At 37.7% G+C, this 21,646-nt stretch overlaps 4 protein-coding genes across 6 annotated transcripts in view; 1 reads left to right on the top strand and 3 right to left on the bottom strand.

Moving 5' to 3' along the window:
* Window positions 1–25: 25 nt before the first annotated feature.
* Window positions 26–21,646, top strand: part of mrps10 (mitochondrial ribosomal protein S10) — a 103,135-nt gene continuing 81,514 nt past the window's right edge. Inside the window, exons 1-7 of one of the 2 annotated variants that reach the window (XM_079623936.1) lie at window positions 26–151; window positions 239–264; window positions 350–377; window positions 470–603; window positions 1,655–1,763; window positions 2,435–2,524; window positions 2,619–3,166. In XM_079623936.1, the coding sequence (XP_079480062.1) occupies window positions 95–151; window positions 239–264; window positions 350–377; window positions 470–603; window positions 1,655–1,763; window positions 2,435–2,524; window positions 2,619–2,681 (507 nt within the window). In that variant the 5' untranslated portion in view covers window positions 26–94 and the 3' untranslated portion in view covers window positions 2,682–3,166. Of the gene's footprint in view, window positions 152–238; window positions 265–349; window positions 378–469; window positions 604–1,654; window positions 1,764–2,434; window positions 2,525–2,618; window positions 3,167–21,646 lie in introns of those variants that run through there. The other variant, XM_079623937.1, reaches the window with a different exon arrangement.
* LOC307004768 (uncharacterized protein) lies at window positions 7,260–16,851 on the bottom strand. The gene is made up of 6 exons (XM_079624244.1): window positions 16,640–16,851; window positions 13,865–13,962; window positions 12,810–12,965; window positions 10,940–11,080; window positions 10,279–10,398; window positions 7,260–9,435 (listed from the first exon to the last, which is right to left on the bottom strand). Exons 2-6 carry the CDS (start codon window positions 13,960–13,962, stop codon window positions 9,345–9,347), a joined length of 606 nt encoding a protein of 201 aa, XP_079480370.1. The 5' UTR covers window positions 16,640–16,851; the 3' UTR covers window positions 7,260–9,344.
* msgn1 (mesogenin 1) lies at window positions 17,278–18,839 on the bottom strand. The gene has a single exon (XM_079623496.1). The coding sequence runs from the start codon at window positions 18,534–18,536 to the stop codon at window positions 18,114–18,116; it is 423 nt and encodes a 140-aa protein (XP_079479622.1). The 5' UTR covers window positions 18,537–18,839; the 3' UTR covers window positions 17,278–18,113.
* The window catches only part of gen1 (GEN1 Holliday junction 5' flap endonuclease), a 13,970-nt gene continuing 12,383 nt past the window's right edge, over window positions 20,060–21,646 (bottom strand). For both annotated transcript variants that reach the window (XM_079623910.1, XM_079623911.1), the window contains one exon: window positions 20,060–21,378. In XM_079623910.1, coding sequence (XP_079480036.1) covers window positions 20,345–21,378 — 1,034 coding nt within the window. In that variant the 3' untranslated portion in view covers window positions 20,060–20,344. The remainder of the gene's footprint in view (window positions 21,379–21,646) is intronic.

The raw sequence follows: 21,646 nt of genomic DNA, 5'->3' as shown, positions 1-21,646 counted from the left end.
GATTATTATTGTGATTCCTTCCCTGCCGCTAGGAGCACCATTTCCCGCGTCTGTGTTTCGACGTCACTTCCGTCCGCCTGTCGACGCAGAAAACATGGCGGCTTCCATGGCGAGCGTCCTTACAAAGACCATTAATAGACGCTTCTTACAGGTACAGCGGACTCTTTCACACGGGTTATCTGTCTCTTTGTGACTACTACATGATTCCGCTGAATGTTTAATTTGTTCTGTATCACAGGCTGCCGCAGTACAGCGTCAAACACGGTCAGTTTCACACTCTCCTCCTTTAATAAAGAATAACTGTATAGAAGTTAAACATAATTTAGTGACATAAATGTTTTGTTTTCAGGTTGATCCACACATCGCCGTCTCCTGTCGTGAGTATCTGCTTTTAAATTCGCCCTAATGTTTAATATTACTGTGATAAAGTCAAAGTTCAGTGTTTGTAGCGTGTGTATTTGATTGGCAGGTGTCAGATGAGCCGGACACTCTCTATCAGAGGCTGTCAGTGGAGGTCAAAGGTCACGATAGGTCAGTTCTGGACAGTTATGAGTTTTTCGCGACCCTGGCCGCTCGAGAGCTCGGACTCACCCTGGAGAAAGTGTGAGTATTATCGAGCTCAACTAATATTTATATATATAACATATATATATATACAGGTTTGAAATTAACTGGTTGCAGGCCATTCAGAACTTTTACTAGACAAAAGAAGCCAAATTAACTACATCACAGCTTAGCCTATAATATATATATTTCTTATTCAACCAAAATCCTGTCATCCAGCATCTCCTCATCACCATAAATGTGTTGTTGGAGGACAGATCAATACAGTAAATAACATAAAAAATGTAGGATGTTGGAAAATAACAATGTTTTCTGTTCACCAAATGCTTTTTAAACTACACTATTGCTAAAATGCAAGTGCGCCGTTACGTTGTGTAGTGATGAGTGTGTTCAAGTAAGCCAGATATGAGCAGATTATGTGCAATACACTGTATTTAATATATCATGACGACTCTATTTCTGCTCAATCTCTCTTACTTGAACATTCCCTGCAAATGAGTGAACATAGTAAGTAACACGCCAAATTGGCTCGTGATTTGACCGCGTTACACACATTTGGTGAGTGCTCATTTCAAACCCTGTGTGTGTATGTGTGTGTATATATATATATAAATGTGACCCTGGAGCACAAACCCAGTCTGGAGCCGCACGGGTATATCTGTGGCAACTATACATCGTATAGGTCAAAATTATCCATTTTTCTGTTATGCCAAAAATCATGAGGATATTAAGATCATGTTCATGAAGATATTTAGTAAATGTCCTACCGTAAATATATAAAACATGTATTTTTGTGAGTGAATGCAGCACAATCGTGAACATAAATGCACAACTTTAAAGGAGATTTTCTCAATGTTTACATTTTTTTGCTCCTCAGATTCCAGATTTTCAATAGTTGTGTCTCGACCAAATATTGTCCTATCCTAACAAACCACACATCAGTGGAGAGATTATTTATTCAGCTTTCATATGATGTGTACATCTCAATTTCAAAATTGTGAGCCATGTGACTGGTTTTGTGGTGCAGGGTCACATGTATATTCAGCGGTTATAAAGTGAGGGCTGAGAGTGTGTGTGTGTGTGTGTCCAGGTTCGAGCCGCCCAAACACATCGATAAGCTGACGCTGCTGAAGTCCGTCCACGTCTTCAAGAAGCACCGAGCGCAGTACGAGATGCGGACTCATCGCCGCCACATCCAGGTCACTACTCCTCTTAAGAGTCTTATATGTTCATCATAAAGTTTTCAGTGATGGGCTTTTATATATAAAAATGTTTACAGGCTATAAAGTATATAATAAAAAAAAAAGTATAATTTTATTTTTAAAAAAATAATTGTATTTTTTTTTAAAATAATTTTATAAAAAATAAAAAAATATATACAATTGTTTATTTATTATATTACTGTGATATACATTACTATGAAATACATATCGGTATGCAATTTTATACAAAATAAGTGTGTGTGTATATATATATATAGTGTGTATATATGTAGTGTGTACAAAATAAGTGTGTGTGTATATATTAGGGCTGAACGATATGGACAAAATTTCATATCTCGATTTTCATGCCAGATATCTCGATATCGATACAATACGATATGACTACGGGGTTCCGTTGTTTTTATATATATATATGTGTGTACAAAATGTGTGTGTATGTACGTGTGTGTGTATATATATATATTATATAGTGTGTGTGTACAAATAAATCCTAAGTTAATATCATATATATATTTTTATCTTATTATATAGAATCCTTATTAAGTTAGTGTTGACTTGAACACACACGTATATATTTTTTTTAAAAATGAAAATCTCTACTCTTTAATGCCTGGTCGTTCTGACTTCAACATGTTTGTGACTTCCAGATTTCTGGAATAACGGGATCGAGCGCGCGGGTTTATCTGGAGTATATCCAGCGCAATCTGCCGGAAGGCGTCGCCATGGAGATCACCAAGGTAACGAAATCACTCACACACACACACACCAGTGCGATGTTAAGAGTGTTGAAGTTGATAAAGCGAGTGTTCTAACAGTGTTTGTTCTCGGCAGACTGCGGTTGAGAAGATCCCGGAGCACATCCAGAAACCACTGTGGGACGCACACAACCAATGAGACGTCTTTACACACGCTGCAGAGCAACATTGTGTTAAACTCGTTCATATTTAACTGTATACCATAAATTCATTTCTTTATGAGGTGCGTTTCATTTAGACACAGCTAACCTTCTTTTACAACATGGTTATGATGTATTTTTCAATCTATTATTTATTTTTAGTGCCGGGCAGCGATTAATCGCATCCAAAATAAGTGTGTGTTTACATAGTGTGTGTATTGTGTAATTATTTTGTATATATTTAAGAAATATTTGCATGTGTATATATATAAATAAAACATTTTTCTTAAATATATACATGCATATCTGTGTTTTTATCTATACAAAATAATAATACACACATTATGTAAAAACAAACTTTTATTTTGGATGTGCTTAATCGTTGGCCGGCACTATTTATTTTGTTAGCTAATACTGTCAGTTTTGTCTCTACATTATAAACAGAGATGATTGTCTGGATATGTTCAATAAATCAGTAAATTTGTTATTTCTCTTCAGCGGTTACATCAGAAGATTCACACAATTAAAAACACCAAGACAGGTTTGCAGAAATATCTTCCCTTTAATGACACAAACTATAAATCTAGATCTGTATCAGATGAGAGTGTGTGTGTGTGTGTGTGTGACTTACCTGTCCTGCAGCGCAAACCAAATGACTCTTTCCTTTGAATCAAAACAGTCAAATGACTCACTGTTCGTTCGTTCGCTCACGTCTCTCTCATATAAAGATCATGAACACAGAACAGCAGATGTGTCACATACATTCATCACACAACGGCGTTAACAGAATTGAAACATTGAGATCTAGAGAGGAAAAGCTGAACTCCAGATGTGCACTAGTTTCGGGCGGTTCATAAGCGAGCACTTCCTGTCTGAACGTGTTTTATGGCAGCGCATCATCTGATGTTCCCCAGATCGTGGCGAAACCCTCTGGAGAATCTTTCAATTATATTGTGAATCATTTTTCAGTTAGTTTTGAAGGAAACAAACTATAAAGCTGATGTATTAATAAATGTGACTTTATGAACATTACAGAATTATGCAAATGAGATCATGCTTTACTATCTGCTATTAGAAACCACTTAACGTTATATATTATGCAGTTTTATCTGATGAGTTAACACTAACCTATTCATTGTTTGCATTAAAAAACATCCAGTTTCAGATCTGCAAATATTATAATGCAATATTACATAAAGACTTCACGTATGGTGTTCCCAATGATTTTTTATTAAGTTTTATAAATAAATTATAACATTTATATTTAGGTAAAAACAACAATATGGATTTATAAAGCATTTCTTTGTGTTCTTACTGTCAACATTTACTGATACATTATTAAAAGTATAAGTTATATCTGTTAAAATAACACTTTACAATAATGTTTCATTCTTAACATGAACGAACACATTCCTAAAATCAAGTCATATCTGTAAACATTGATGCACAGTGAATTGAACCATTTTAATGAACTAATAATAATAATAATGTGCTGTAAGAATATATTGCTTAATTCAGATTAATGCATTAAGTAATGTTCGCTTATTGTAAAGTCTTACCATGTTTTTTAATGGACTTGGAAAGTATTTTCATTAACTAACACTAACCTAGATATAAATAATATAGTGATATTGATATTTGTCTACAAAGTTCATCAGACTTGATCGGTTTCTCAAGATCTGCTGTTGATGGTTTACAGGGTTGACAATGAAACTGAAACACAGGGTTTAATGCAAATATATATATATGTATATAATGTATATATGCAGTCGACACTAAGTAAGAGTCGAGTGTGACGCTGAATTACCAGATTATCATGAAGATTAAAACATAATAGGAGATCGACCGATGTTGAGAGAGAGATTGAGATAAAGAGAGAGAGAGAAAGATTGAGATAAAGAGAGAAAGAGAGAGAGTGATATTGAGAGAGAGAGAAAGATTGAGATAAAGAGAGAGAGTGATATTGAGAGAGAGAGAGAGATATTGAGAGAGAGAAAGATTGAGAGAGAGAGAAAGATTGAGATAAAGAGAGAGAGTGATATTGAGAGAGAGAAAGAGAGAGTGATATTGAGAGAGAGAGAAAGATTGAGAGAGAGAAAGATTGAGATAAAGAGAGAGAGTGATATTGAGAGAGAGAGAGAGATATTGAGAGAGAGAAAGATTGAGAGAGAGAGAAAGATTGAGATAAAGAGAGAGAGTGATATTGAGAGAGAGAAAGAGAGAGTGATATTGAGAGAGAGAGAGAGTGATATTGAGAGAGAGAGAAAGATTGAGAGAGAGAAAGATTGAGATAAAGAGAGAGAGTGATATTGAGAGAGAGAGAGAGATATTGAGAGAGAGAAAGATTGAGAGAGAGAGAAAGATTGAGATAAAGAGAGAGAGTGATATTGAGAGAGAGAAAGAGAGAGTGATATTGAGAGAGAGAGAGAGTGATATTGAGAGAGAGAGAAAGATTGAGAGAGAGAAAGATTGAGAGAGAGAGAAAGAGAGAGAGTGATGTTGAGAGAGAGAGAAAGAGAGAGAGTGATATTGAGAGAGAGAGAGATATTGAGAGAGAGAAAGATTGAGATAAAGAGAGAGAGAGAAAGAGAGAGAGTGATATTGAGAGAGAGAAAGAGAGTGATATTGAGAGAGAGAGAGAAAGTGATATTGAGAGAGAGAGAAAGAGAGAGAGAAAGATTGAGAGAGAAATTGTGTGAGAGAGAGAGAAAGATTGAAAGAGAGAGAGAGATTGAAGGAGAGAGAGAGAGTGAGATAAAGAGAGAGAGAGCGGGAGACAAACTCACCGTGGTTACGAGGGGGCGGGGCTTCTCACCGTGGGGGCGGGGCTTGGGAGGAGATGAGTGACAGACGGGATGGTCCTCATGCGAGTGTCCGGATGCTTCCAGAAGGGTGTCTCACCCCTTCAGGAGACAAGAAGAGTCAGAGGAACACACAGAACACGTTTGCTCTCGCCGCGCCTCTGTCGGGGGGGATCCGCCGGCGCACGATCTATACCTGACTCTGCGTTACACACACACACACCGCGGGTCACAGCGCACTTTCCAATACTCAGAAACATCACGAACAGTCGATAGAAATAATCCGTATTCATTTTGAATGCAACAGAGATATGAGGTGTAATAAAGCGGATTAATCAGAATAACGTTCTAGAGCCCTCGCATCAGATTATTCATCATTTAATAAATCAGAATATGGTGCAAAAGTTCATTTATTTCAGTAATTCAACTTAAAAGGTGAATCTAATATATTATATAGACTCATTACATGCAAAGTGAGATATTTCAAGCCTTTATTTGTTATAATGTTGATGATTATGGCAGATTATGAAAACACCAAATTCAACATTAGAATATTGTGAAAAATATTCCATAATCATCAAAATTATAACAAATAAAGGCTTGAAATATCTCACTTTGCATGTAATGAGTCTATATAATATATTAGTTTCACCTTTTAAGTTGAATTACTGAAATAAATGAACTTTTGCACCATATTCTCATTTCTCCAGTTTGTAAATGCAACGTTTTTTTTTTTTTTTTTGAAGAATGTTGGTAACCAGTTCCCGTCACCCATTGATTTCCATTATATATATATATATATATATTTTGTATTTTGTTCATGCTATGGAAGTCAATGGGGACCAACAAGGTATTTTGATGAATGTCAGCAAACACACAATTACTGGCATCCATTGACGTCCATAGAATGGAGGGGGGGAAAAAACTATTGAAATAAATAGATACACAATTATTGTGATTTGCATAAATCGGCTTATCATAAAGAAGACTAAATGACAATTTTTGGGTGTACTGTCCCTTTAAATGTATTTTTTTCATGCAAGCTTTTGCATTTTCATGGCTTAGGTTTACATTTTTTTTTTTTTTTTACGTTTTAATCAAACATGCATCAAAGATAAAGGATTTTTTGCAACCTTAAATTGAGCAATGCATTAATTTCTTTACAAACTAAAAAAAAAAAAAGCATGAAGTTCCTCTTTAATAAAGTTTAAAAGCATCCCGAGGTGAAGCTTGATCAAGTCCAGAGCCATTTTCATCCCACATTTGTGTTTTAATCACGTTCCTGTTATTCTAACACACGCTAGAGATATCGAGCGTCTCCAAACTTTTGGCTATTTAAGTGTTAAAATCGCTCGCGTGCGCTACGATGAGGATGCTTGTGCATCTGAACTTTACTTTTAGAATGAGTCAAGAAGTGTTTTTCTGTAGAATAATAAAAGTACATTTATTTCATGCACACATCCTTGGACATCCGGCCTGTGCTCGAGTTATCAGGCCTCTCGCAACTTTAACTCAGTGTATTTCAATGTAACTTTACTCAGTTATAGAACAGTGCTTTATTATGCATTTCTGCAATGATGTAAATATATATGGATATTCATAATAAACACATCAGAGTGAAATATTTGTGCTCATGTAAAAAAATCTGTCCATTTGGCTTCAGAAATGATCAGTACTTTAAAAAGTGCATTACATAAATAAATGGACATTCAGCTTTTGGTTTAAATGAACAATAAAAAAGAGAGGTCATTTTATCTTAACTTTATTGTTTTGTTTGTCAAAACTAAGTCAAAAGCTGTTATCTGTTCAATTTACATTCACAAATCCACATGACTTTATCAGTTACAATACGTGAATGTGCCATAATAACACTTCCAAACTCAACACAGAGAGGGTTTTTATCTTTACTTTTTACTATTTTGAATCAAATACTTGGCCTTAAAAATAGAAAAGCAAGGAAATATTTATTTAAAGAAGAAGTATAAATCGTAGCGCTACTCTACTGTCATGTCATGTTAAAACGAATCCATGTATTTGTGATTTTAACAATCATTTCAACCAAAAAAAAATAAAGAAACATGAATACTTTTCAACAGCAATATTCTCACTTGACTTTAAGTAGCTGCACATTTATGATATTAAATCATTATTAATATGAGCACTACACATGAAGATAAGAACATATTGAGGGATCTGCTTGGTAAATGCCATATTTGAGACGTCCAAGGAGTACAGAAATATCAACGACACATGCTTGAGGAGTAACGGCTGGCGCCACCGCCGCTTCTCGGTCTCTAAAGTCTCACTCGTGTTCTGGGAGTCAAGAGGACCAGGACTGTTTAAGGCTCACAGGAATAGCACCACGCTGACTATACACAACACTTAGGGAGTAAAAACACTTAATTTAAATCAACTTAAGAACATGTGTCCTTCTCCTCCTCAGAGTGAGAGTGCTTTTAAAAGGGACAGTTCACCCAAAAATGAAGATTAGCCCATGATTTACTCATCCTGAACTTATCCTAGTGTGTATATGACATTCTTCTGTCAGACGAACACAATCAGAGTTATATTAAGAAATGTCCCGGCTCTTCCAAGCTTTATAATGGCAGTGAATGTTTGTGGAAGTCCATAAAAGTGCATCTATTCATGATAAAAGTGCATCATAAATCACTTTTATCAGGGACAGATGCACTTTTATGATGGATAGATGCACTTTTAAGATGGATAGATGAACTTTTATGATGGATAGATTAACTTTTATGATGGATAGATGCACTTTTAAGATGGATAGATGAACTTTTATGATGGATAGATGAACTTTTATGATGGATAGATGCACTTTTATGATGGATAGATGAACTTTTATCAGGGATAGATGCACTTTTAAGATGGACAGATGCACTTTTAAGATGGACAGATGCACTTTTATGATGGATAGATGCACTTTTATGATGGATAGATGCACTTTTATGATGGATAGATGCACTTTTATGATGGATAGATGCACTTTTATGATGGATAGATGAACTTTTATGATGGAGAGATGAACTTTTATGATGGACAGATGCACTTTTATGATGGATAGATGAACTTTTATGATGGATAGATGAACTTATGATGGATAGATGAACTTTTATGATGGATAGATGCACTTTTATGATGAATAGATGCACTTTTATGATGGACAGATGCACTTTTATGATGGACAGATGCACTTTTATGATGGATAGATGCACTTTTATGATGGATAGATGCACTTTTATAATGGATAGATGCACTTTTATGATGGATAGATGCACTTTTTTGATGAATAGATGCACTTTTAATGATGAATAGATGCACTTTAATGATGAATAGATGCCCTTTTATCATGGATAGATGCACTTTTATCATGAATAATGCACTTTTATCATGAATAATGCACTTTTATGATGGTTAGATGCTCTTTTATGATGGATAGATGCACTTTTATGATGGATAGATGCACTTTTATCATGATAGATGCACTTTTATGATGGATAGATGCACTTTTATGGACTTCCAAAAACAAAAACCCATTCACTGCCATTATAAAGCTTGGAAGAGCCAGGACATTTCTTAATATAACTCTGATTGTGTTCGTTTGACAGAAGAATGTCATATACACCTAGGATGGCTTGAAGGCGAGTAAATCATGGGCTAATCTTCATTTTTGAGTGAACTGTCCCTTTAAATGTTTTTCGGGATTTTTTCCTCAAATAAAGTAACATATATATATATAAAAAAAATAAAAAGGTAGCGTGTTTGTTACAGTAAAAGGACCTGCGAGTCTGTTCGGACAGAAATGAGCGGTGGACATTAACGCTACAGATTTTAGTTGCGTTAAAACTTCCGGCCACCAGGGGGCCCCGGCCAGCGCTGGCCCCTGCCTGGAGGCGGGTGGGGCAGAGGAGGGGCCGATCCGTTGTGGTAACTGCATGAAAGGATAAAATCACACATTTTGATTGACCTGCTGTGCTCAGGAGGCGCCGAACTCGTCATTTTTTGCAAATGCGTTATTTAAAAAACACAGAATTCAAGAAAAACAGGGTGTCATGCACTATGTAATTTTAATTTTAGCCGTGGTCTGCACTGTGACGCCCGAAGAGACTCTTCTTCGCATGTGTGTTTGAGAAAAGGGGCTTTCGCACCGGAGGAACCTTGTCATAGTTCCTAGAGGAACTAAATTACTCCGACTTCAGAGTCGGTCTAAACCAGCGCTATAGGAACTATCCGTGACGTGTTCACTGATTGGCCGAACGCACTCGAAACACAAGCAGCCGCCATTTAAAAAAAAGCTAAACACACAGATTATAGCCTATATATTTACACCACAAACTAACTCTACGAACATGGAAAACAGGGATAGATGGACCTCTCAACCTTTACGCTGAGGAGAAAACCCAACGCAACTTTGAGGAGACCAAGAGAAGCATGATTATGTGTTTCTGCTCAGCAACACCGGATATAAACCACACGGCATACGCTAATCACTTTCTATGCATTACATTCTATCTAATAACGTATTAGTCAGGACCGATCATAAACCAATGAACATTGAGAATGCGAGCGCAGTCGTTCTCAGCGCAGTCGACATTAAAGTCACAACAACAAGCGTGTCTCACGTCACTTCAGAGTTCCTACTGGCGGTGCGAACGCAACCAGGAAAACGTTCCTAAGGGAATCATTAGCTCTCGGGGAAACACCCTGGCGGCTCGGTCCTAGAGCTACCCGATGCGAAAGCCCCTGAAGTGAAAGCGGATAAGTGTGTTCTTACCCTCGGGGGTGGAAGAAACGGGGCGGGCCGGGCGGCATCATGCTCCGCCCCCTCGGATGTGGGGGCCGTCCTCTGAAGGCCGGGTGTCCCGGTGGGGGGGGAGGAGGAGGCGGGCCGTGCCTGAAAACATAAACACACACTTTACACCAAAGCAGAAACCATCCAGTCTCTCTTGAATCCAAACACGGAAGTGATTTAAACTGCAATTCATCGATTGGCCACTAGACGTCACAATTGACCGTTCGCAAAGACCCGCCCCCTTTAGTTACTGTTGCTATGTCCGACGCTCTCACGCCACACCATGTTCTCACAGTGAAAAACACATCGCGGAGCAGAGAGGACACTGACAACACACCGAGACAGGACAGACCAGCTTACTTGTGATATTAAACAGTCAGAGGACTCGTTCTGCCTCCACATAAGCTCCGCCCACACAAAAAACGTCACTATGTTTACTAACTGAAAAGAGGTCTATACACAGTGTCCTAACCAGACGCCGCGACACGCAATAAAATGTATATTTTCCATGTTAATCCGAGTTTTTGTCCTGACCAGCCGCGACAGAAACGGTTTCCATCTCTGCGAAGAATGAGTTGAACACGTGGTGTAATGCGGCACATATAAAGTGTTTCTCCGATGTTCTCCGGAGTGGTGCGGACACCTGTGCATGTGTGGTGGAGGTCCTCTCATGTGCATGTGTGGAGGTGGAGGCGGCGGCGGACCCAAGTTCATTCCCATCGGCCCGCCTCGACCTCGACGGCCACGCATGTCTGGATACGGCCACGTCCTTCCCATGCCTCTCCTGCAACACACACAGAGCAAACCTTGTTTTTCATAAACGGGTTCATCAAGTTGATTTAAAGGGAGAGTTCACCCAAACATGAAAATTAGCCCATGGTTTACTCACTCTCACGGCATCCTAGGTGTATATGACATTCTTCATATCAATGAAGAAATATTCGCCGTAGTAAATAGATGCGTACGGACGTCTTTTAAATATGTTTTTTTTAAAGAATTTTTAAATATGGATATTTTTCTTACATAAACGCATCGCTTCACTTCAGAAGGACTTTATTAACCCCCCGGAGCAGTGTGGAGCACTTTTATCATGAATAGATGCACTTTTATGATGAATAGATGCACTTTTATGATGAATAGATGCACTTTTATCATGAATAGATGCACTTTTATCATGAATAGATGCACTTTTATGATGGACAGATGCACTTTTATCATGGAGAGATGCACTTTTATCATGAATAGATGCACTTTTATCATGAATAGATGCACTTTTATCATGAATAGATGCACTTTTATGATGGACAGATGCACTTTTATGATGGAGAGATGCACTTTTATCATGAATAGATGCATTTTTATCATGAATAGATGCACTTTTATCATGAATAGATGCACTTTTATCATGAATAGATGCACTTTTATGATGGATAGATGCACTTTTATCATGAATAGATGCACTTTTATCATGAATAGATGCACTTTTATCATGAATAGATGCACTTTTATCATGAATAGATGCACTTTTATCATGAATAGATGCACTTTTATGATGGATAGATGCACTTTTATGATGGATTGATGCACCTTTATCAGGGATAGAGTCACTTTGATGATGGATAGATGCACTTTTATCAGGAATAGATGCACTTTTATCAGGGATAGATGCACTTTTATGATGGATAGATGCACTTTTATCATGGATAGATGCACTTTTATGATGTATAGATGCACTTTTATCATGGATAGATGCACTTTTATCATGGATAGATGCACTTTGATGATGTATAGATGCACTTTTATCATGGATAGATGCACTTTTATCATGGATAGATGCACTTTTATCATGGATAGATGCACTTTTATCAGGGATAGATGCACTTTTATCATGGATAGATGCACTTTGATGATGGATAGATGCACTTTTATCAGGAATAGATGCACTTTTATCAGGGATAGATGCACTTTTATGATGTATAGATGCACTTTTATCATGGATAGATGCACTTTTATCATGGATAGATGCACTTTTATCATGGATAGATGCACTTTTATCATGGATAGATGCACTTTTATCATTGATAGATGCACTTTTATGATGGATAGATGCACTTTTATCAGGGATAGATGCTCTTTTATGATGGATAGATGCACTTTTATCAGGGATAGATGCACTTTTATGATGGATAGATGAACTTTTATCAGGGATAGATGCACTTTTATCAGGGATAGATGCACTTTTATCAGGGATAGATGCACTTTTATGATGGATAGATGCACTTTTATGATGGATAGATGCACTTTTATCAGGGATAGATGCACTTTTATGATGGATAGATGCACTTTTATCAGGGATAGATGCACTTTGATGGACTTCAAAACTTAAATGGCCATTCACAAGAAGAATGTCATATAAACCTAGGATGACTTGAGGGCGAGTAAATCATGGGCTAATTTTCATTTTTGGGTGAACTGTCCCTTTAAGGAAAGACTCAAGAACAGTTCAGCAGGACCTCATGGGTCCAAATCCATTGGTAAACCCGTCGCGGCCTCTTCCTCTCATGTGGCCCGGGGGTCTGAAGCCTTTCATCATCATCATCATCCCACGTCCACCACGAATCCCACGGCCCATCCGGCCACCTCTGCCACGAAACTTCATTCCACGACCCCTGCAAATAACCAGAACCAAACCTCAGACACATTACACCTTTATTTCAACCGTTTCAAAGCAGCTTCACAGTAATAATCCGGAATAATGCCACACGGGTATTTCTGTATAACTATACATTGTATGGGTCAAAATGATAAATTTTTCTTTTATGCCAAAAATCATGAGGATATTAAGATCATGTTCCATGAAGATATTTAGTAAATGTCCTACCGTAAATATATAAAACATGTATTTTTGTGAGTGAGTGCAGCACAATCGTGAACATAAATGCACAACTTTAAAGGAGATTTTCTCAATGTTTACATTTTTTTGCTCCTCAGATTCCAGATTTTCAATAGTTGTGTCTCGACCAGATATTGTCCTATCCTAACAAACCACACATCAATGGAGAGATTATTTATCCAGCTTTCATATGATGTACAATCATGTGATGTATAACCCATGTGACTGGTTTTGTGGTCCAGGGTCACAAACGAGAGCATCAGACGAAACACAATAAACGCTGTCATGTTCTCTTGCGTTCTCTTGAGACGCTTCTGGAGAGAATTAAACCAAATCATTCTGATCACACACTTTGACTCCGCCGTTTCAGAAACACCAAACCAACATTTGAGATGCTGCGATGCTATTGGTCCGCTGGTAAATCCAGTTATCCAATCACAGCCTCCGCTGATTGACAAACATCATGTGTAATTCAGGAATAAAAAGATAAGTTGTCTCTCGCCATTGACTACCATACAGATTTTTTCCGAAATAAGGTTCCATGAGCCGGAAGCGGAGGGGCGGGACTTAAGCTCTCTATAAACGCCATCCCAAAATTTGCATAAAAATAGGAGGATGGAAAATAGGTGGATGAGAATAACCAATGACAGTGGAAGCTGTGGTCATGTGACCAACCTGAACTTGTTGTCAGACGAAGGCTCCTCTTGCGAGGGCGTTTCTGCGGCCTCCATCACTTCCGTCGTCTCCTCCACCTGCTCCGCTTCGGCTTCCATCTGGAAAATATCAGTGCTTTTTAAGTTTACGCTGAGAATTGATGCCTGTCAGTCATATTTAATAGCATTTACAACACTATGTAAGAAATAATTGACGACAGGCAGTTGAATTATTATAAAAATAATGCACACCCGAGGTGGTAATGCGGTCACTCCTCAGTTACTCCTCGGGTGTGCATTATTTTTCTAATAATTCAACGGCCTGTCGTCAATTATTCCGCTTATACTACAGTTACCACACCTCGAAATATTGTTCAGATGATGTATTTCAAGACGTTTGTAAAGTTTTTTGTCATTAAAACGCTCTTGTATGGAGGACTAATTCCTTGCGCATCTAAACTCATGCTCCGCTGCTAATTCCAGAACGCCATTTTAGAGTTAGCGGAGGTTTGAGCCGCTGATAGCAGACTCTGGACACACACTTAACCACTAGAGACATTCTCTGACTGTGAATGCAGCAGATTTTAAACCCCGCTGTGAACACACACACTGAACACGCATGCATGATCAGTCATAAGTATCAAATTACATTCATAACCGGCCTTAGAGAGAAGCATGTGCGTCAATATTATTATTTATTTATTAATTCAATTCGTTTTAATTAATTCGTTCATTCTTTTTTTCTATTAGTGACAGTAGACTAGACTAATAAATGAAACACAAAGCCCTTTTAACAAGTATGGGCCTATCAATTTTATTTATTTGTTACATTATCTTCAATAATTACGAAAACCAGTGCAACGGGACTTTCAATTTATTTAAATATTCAGTTTAATTTTCTATCGATTATATAGGACTGTATACTTTATTTATTCAAATTAAACTGCATGTTTCCATTGATTGTGAAGTTAGACATTGAAAATTGCAGATCAAGCGCATGGGGCTGCGGTTTTTCTTGTTATGAATTGTGTCCTATTTTCCGTTATTACAGTGAACCACGCGCAGTGATATAGAACTGTAATGAGGTCAAGACCTGCCGGAACTACTTTAGCTGTGCGGTTCCCTGAAAATAATTGCACACCATAGAACGTTTGTCAACCAATCAGATTCAAGCATTCAACGGCCCTGTAGTATAAGAACACATAACATCTGCCTTCACACCAGCCCTAAAACCTTCACCTTTGACCCAAATCCAGATTGGAAACGTTCAAGCGCCAATGTCAAATGTTTGACGGTTTTCCTTCGGCCTTAAAGCCACACGACGAGCTTAACATGCCAGAACCTCCGTCACCGAACGGCCTGCTGGGATATAAGCAGCTGATCTGGGCCACGGGGATTTCAGGGCACAAGCCGTGTATTAATAGTGTGAACGCACACGGCCAACTGTAAAGTGAAGCATCTCTAAAGAAACTGCAGAAGATTTTGCTATAAATGGAAACGACGCATGAGAGAGAGAAAACATCTCAAGATATTGAGAAAGAACACATCATTTGAACAGTAGACCTCATGAGATTTCAGGAATTTGAGGCAGGGCATATCAAATATATTTATAAATAATTTAATTTTTAATTAGGCTTTCAGTTACACCCTGAATTGCTACCTGACATTGGTAGGAGGGGTTTCTCAAGGCAGAGAGCAATTATTGGATGATAATAATTAGCATACACCCCTAAGTGCACGATTATATCATCAATATATAGGTTCAATTTTAATATTTATATGTAATTAATTAGCATACACCCCTGAGTGCACGATTATATCAATATATAGGTTCAATTTTAATATTTATATGTAATTAATTAGCATACACCCCTGAGTGCACGATTATATCAATATATAGGTTCAATTGTAATATTTATATGTAATTTGCATACACCCCTGAGAGCACGATTATATCAATATATAGATTCAATTTTAATATTTATATGTAATTTGCATACACCCCTGAGTGCACGATTATATCATCAATATATAGGTTCAATTTTAATATTTATATGTAATTTGCATACACCCCTGAGTGCACAATTATATCATCAATATATGTTCAATTTTAATATTTATATGTAATTTGCATACACCCCTGAGTGCACGATTATATCATTTTATAGGTTCAATTTTAATATTTACATGTAATTTGCATACACCCCTGAGTGCACGATTATATCAATATATAGGTTCAATTTTAATATTTATATGTAATTTGCATACACCCCTGAGTGCACGATTATATCAATTTATAGGTTCAATTTTAATATTTACATGTAATTTGCATACACCCCTGAGTGCACGATTATATCATCAATACATATGGTCGATTTTTCTATTTTAATATTTCTATGTAGTATGGAATTTAAAGGATAAAATCATGTATTTGCTCGGTGTTTATGATGTTATTACACATGAATATGATGATTATTGACACTGAAGGTGTGTTTAGGCGCACAAAATAACATACATTTGATGATTTTAGTCGCATTTTCAAGCTTAATTCGTTATTTTCATACATTCCGAGATTTACTGTAGGCTGTCGCCATAATCGCAGCTGAACGAAATAACCAGCCGAGGACACAAATAAACAAGGGACTCTTACATATTTCCAGCTAGCTAAATGCTAACAGCTGAAGTTATTCGGTAGAATTAACGAAGGCGAATGTGGGATTTAACGGCTCGCCTCCTCACCGACATTAAACACTCAAACGCTCTATTTCGAGCTCATATCGCGTCCTCCGTGACTTACCTTATGAGATTGGGAGCTCTTCTAAACAACGAGCCTTAAAAATATAAAGTGTTATGCACTGTACTCTCAAAAATAAGCATCCGTTTATTAAATCGTGAAACCTCGCGCGTTTATTCGGCTTTGAAATGGCGGCCCGCGCCGCACCGTCACCGAGCGCTGATTCTCTTTGTCAGAGCGTCATTGTACCGCGAGGCCCCGCCCACACCGAACACGGGCGCGCTGTGATTGGCCAGTGCTCTTGTCGCAAGAAACACGTCATGATAATCGCTGTTGTGCCGTGGTTTTATTGCTAAACATTTTTAATCCACAAATGTAGATCTGTTTTTTTATCTCTATTTGGCACAATGTCTAAAAGCCCTGTCAAAAACTAAAAAGCTATGATTTTGCTGGACTTGATAATCTTATATTAAATTATATAGTTTTTGTGTTTATAAGGGTTATTGTTTATTACTTTAGAAACTGTGCAGATATTTTCTTGCTTTGTTTATTTGCATATTTATTTATTTTATTTACTTATCTTTTTGTGTCTAGGCCCTTGTTATATCGAGGAAGTGTAAATTGAATTAACTTATTTTAATATTTTTGGATTTCTTAAAAAATACATTAAAAAGTCACTCATATTTGAACGTTTTAGTTTCAAATCCACTTTTATCTTGACATGAAATACAAAAACCAGTTGACATCAACACGAACAAAATGTTTATTCAGCAATTTAAATTTAAAAGACACTCTTAATATTAGACATCGACACTCCACTCAAGCATCAGCAAGAAATATGTACATCAGTAAAACATGAGAGTGGATAAACAAGCAAACAAACAGAAAAATAAAAATATGTACAAAATCAGCCTAAAATCAGCTGTAAAAAATAAAGTTTCTGTATCGTCATCTAACAAATGTATGTCCTAAAATGTTTCTAAAACGTTTTTAATTGCGTAGTTTACTAACGTTAAGATTGCATTCTCATAACCATTAAGACATTCTTAGAACATTCGTCGAGTACAAAATAATATAAAGAATATTAATTTTAGCGTGCACTGTCCCTTTAAGAGAACGTTATTCAGGTAAAACAACATCATAAATATGATTATTTAAATCATCTTAACAGTGAAAAGTGAAAGTTGTGGGAACATTCCCTGATATCTGGGCGATTCCACGAAGAATTGTCAACATCCATTAGAATCTTTCCATTGCACAAAAAGTTCTTGATAGACAAGGCTTCATCAGACGCACGCGCGTTGTCACGGTTACGCGTCCGTCCCGAGGTTAACTTCCGACCTGTGTTTGTTTATCGGTCTGGCTAGTGGCTAGTAAAATGACACATTTTGTGTAGCTAGCTCCTTCAACGCTCTAATTTGAAGCTGTAGCTTGACAAACTACAAGCTGCACGCTGATCATGTGTTTGACGTGACCAGATCAAATTACACAACACAGAGAGAGCCGTGGGTTGTTGTTGTTGTTGCCGTTGGTCCCGTCAGCGCCGCGCATGCGCAGATTGCTGGTCGAGGATGCTGGAGAGTTCTTTAATGTACTGAATGGTGTATTTGAGGGTTTGTATCTTGGTTAACGGCTGTCCTCTCCTACTGTACACCGGTGGCAGGTAATCCCGGAGCTGATGAAGAGCCTCCGCCAGACTGCGCATGCGCAGCTTCTCCCGTTCGCTAGCCTTCATCCTCCTTTTCACGCTCATCTTCCCTTTGGGCTTCAGTTGCGACTCGCATCCTCCGCTGTTGCTGGAGCGCGCGTCCGGGGACGAGCACGCGGACTCCGGCGAGGACGCGCTGCAAGAGTCTCCAAACGCGCGGTCCTCTTCTCTGCTCCAGTCCCACTGGGACAAAACTTTGGCCGTGTACACATCGACATCGATCCGCGACATGTCTTCGTTCAGCTCATCCATCCATCTATCCCGTGTGACAAAACGTCTCTTTTATACCCGAGAACTTTACGAGCGCGAGGTTCAAAGAGAGACGCGCGCATGCGCAGAAGACTGAACGCGCGCGCTTCTTGACACCCGGGTGCGAATGAGGCGATGTTGGCGGATAATGTGTAAGTGAAAAGAAAATAATTAGATTCCCCTTTTGTGGGAAATGAGTCTTTAAGTCGACACGCCGACAATTAGCGGATTGATGCGAGCAGACGAGTGCAAAAGCTCAGAGAGTCACACACACTTCACAGATGCTGCACTCATAATTAGCATAGTTGCATTGGGAACACACACATCTCGAGAAATAAAACCTCTCATCTTATCATGGCCTTGAGTATTTTTTATATTGTGAAAATAAAAACATATATTATAATTTTCTATAAAACACTTGGCTTGATGGTAATGACTGCAGTATTGTGGACAGTCATTCTTTATTATAAAAAATGGTAAATATAAATGGCAAAGAAAGAATGATTTCCTGATTTTAACCATTTTTATGAATTTATAATTATTAGAAGCAAGTTAAAAGTACTTCAACTTGAACTAAATGAAAATTAGCTTTTCAAATAACTGAAATAAAATAAAGTTTTCGATATTTGTTTTACTTTAAATATATATATATATATATATCCCATTTATAATGGAAAATTTATATATATATATATATATATATATAACACATACATACATATTATATATATATATATGTATAGAGAGATAATTTCACTGAGGGGTTTGTTTCTGATATTATTTGCCTGATTTTTTACATTTTATTCATAAAAAAAGGTGAAAATGTAAAAAAAATGTCTGTCTGTTGACAGTATTTTCTGATTTAGAGTGATAAAAGAGAGAGAGAAAAAAACATTTAAATCTAATATATATATATATATATATATCCTATATGTAATTTTTCTAAAATGTTTTTTATTTGAATGAACATTTATTATTTAATTAAATGTTTTTTGGGGTCTTTTTACCTCAAATGTCCAGCACTCTTTTTAGTTTAACGCTTTTAAAACCCATTCTTGAATGATTTCTAAATTCCCCCATATGTAAGCTCTTGACTGAATCCCTAATAAACAAACAGTGTGTTAATGATGTGCGCTGATGTGTGTGTGTGTGTGTGTGTGTGTCGCAGCTGTCAGATCTTTCATGTCTGGGAAGGTGTGACACCTGTCACTCATGATCAAGGCCTGAGAGGAAGTGCAGGCGTTGATGCCCTTATTAGGAGCACGCCGTGACTTTCCTCCTGATGTTGTTCTGACAGTTCTCAGCAGAAGAAGAGGAAGTTTCCTTCTTTACTGCGCTTTTAAAATATGCACTTTCATTTCATCGGGAATAACTGAATATTAACCCAAAATTAAACTAAAAACATACACATAACGGCTAATTCAAAACTATAATGAATAAATATACACATAATAAATGCTATTAATTTATTTTCTCCTTTCCTTTATTTTGATTGCATGCAGAATGCTGGTGTGAACATGCATAATATGACAGATCCATAATCTCCTTTTTATTATTTATGAACTTTTATTATGTCTCTGTCCTGAGGTGGAATTAATATACTTATTAACGACTATAAATACATAAATGTGATATTTCAATGGTATCTGTAATTGTGTGATGTGGAGAAAATCTAAATAAAGTGAAAAAATCATACATTTTAGAAATATTTCAGATTACAAATGACCAACACACACATTAAAAAAACAAAACACATTTATTCACAAATTTAAATGTCGACATTATTCTCAGTCCCACTTGTGCTTCATCTCTCACTTTGCAAATCTCATCTTCAGTCTCTCAGCCAGCGGCCGAGGACTGTCCACCGAAGCGTCCGAGTCCGAGTCAAACGTCCCATGATGCACCTGGACACGGCTCGCCGGTCTGAACGACTCTTTCTCTGGGGTTTTAATCCTCGTCTGGTCATCATTGGCGGATTTCTGGGTGATTTTGTCGGATTTATGGGTGATTATGTCGGATTTCTGGGTGATTATGTCGGATTTCTGGGTGATTATGTCGGATTTCTGGGTAATTTTGACGGATTTATTGGTGATTTGGTCGGATTTCTGGGTGACTATGTCGGATTTCTGTGTAATTTTGTCAAATTTCTGGGTGATTATGTCGGATTTCTGGGTAATTTTGTCGGATTTCTGTGTAATTTTGTCAAATTTCTGGGTGATTTTGTTGGATTTATTGGTGATTATGTTGGATTTCTGTGTAATTTTGTCGGATTTCTGGGTGATTATGTCGGATTTCTGGGTAATTTTGTCGGATTTCTGGGTAATTTTGTCGGATTTCTGGGTGATTATGTCGGATTTCTGGGTAATTTTGTCGGATTTGACCTTGAGTTTGCTTTGGGGCTTCGGTGATCCGGGTCGGTTCTCCGTGTCGCTGTCACACACACTCGTCTTACACACCGTCTTACACACCTTCTCTGCCGGTTTTACGGCGGGATTCTGCTTTGGGTTTGTAGTGGTTCTGGTTTTTGGATTGAACGGGATTGAGCGGATCGGTTCAGGACTCCGGGTGTTCTTCATCATGATCCGGTCTTTAAGAGACCTCGGGTCAGGAGAGGCCGTGAACGAGGAAGAATCCCAGTCGATAGTGCTGAGATGCAGCTGGCCAATCAGAGCCGACTCGGAAGGGGAACTCTGGGAGCGCGGCACTGGGATCTCAGGCTGTGGTGGTTTCTGGGTAAATCCGGCATCTGGATCAGTGTCGGTCTGAAGACACATCTGAGCAAACAGATCCGACACGGCATCATGGGAATCAGCCGGCTTCTCCTGCTTCTCCTTTGGCTTCTTTTCTGCACACACACACACACACACACACACGGTTATGCGTGGCTATGAATATTTTATGCGTGGCTATGAATATTTTACTGTCAAGAAATTGCTCTTTATATGTTATCTTGCTATTAAGGTTTAGTTTATTTGTGTTATTTATTTCCCGGTAATAATCGAACGCTTCCTCTCCGCTTCGGTGGATCCCTCACAACATCTCTGTTCCTGGTGGAGCTTATGTTGCATCCGTTAGCAGGAATCCTCTCAACAGAGGAGCTTTGGTTCAGGACG

The sequence above is a fragment of the Phoxinus phoxinus genome (genome assembly GCF_949152265.1).
Source record: "Phoxinus phoxinus genome assembly, chromosome: 9".
NCBI classification, from domain to species: Eukaryota; Metazoa; Chordata; class Actinopteri; order Cypriniformes; family Leuciscidae; genus Phoxinus; species Phoxinus phoxinus.
This window is presented reverse-complemented; position numbering and strand designations above follow the sequence as displayed.

Bases quoted from the DNA above. Each gene is read 5' to 3' on its own strand.
- msgn1 (XM_079623496.1), bottom strand. From the start codon at position 18,536: ATGGATGAGCTGAACGAAGACATGTCGCGGATCGATGTCGATGTGTAC.
- LOC307004768 (XM_079624244.1), bottom strand. From the start codon at position 13,962: ATGGAAGCCGAAGCGGAGCAGGTGGAGGAGACGACGGAAGTGATGGAG. The intron at 12,966-13,864 runs GTTGGTCACATG...GGTTATTTGCAG, and splicing joins TCGTCTGACAACAAGTTCAG to GGGTCGTGGAATGAAGTTTC. The intron at 10,399-10,939 runs GTGTCCGCACCA...TTATGTTTTCAG, and splicing joins CCTCCACCACACATGCACAG to GCACGGCCCGCCTCCTCCTC.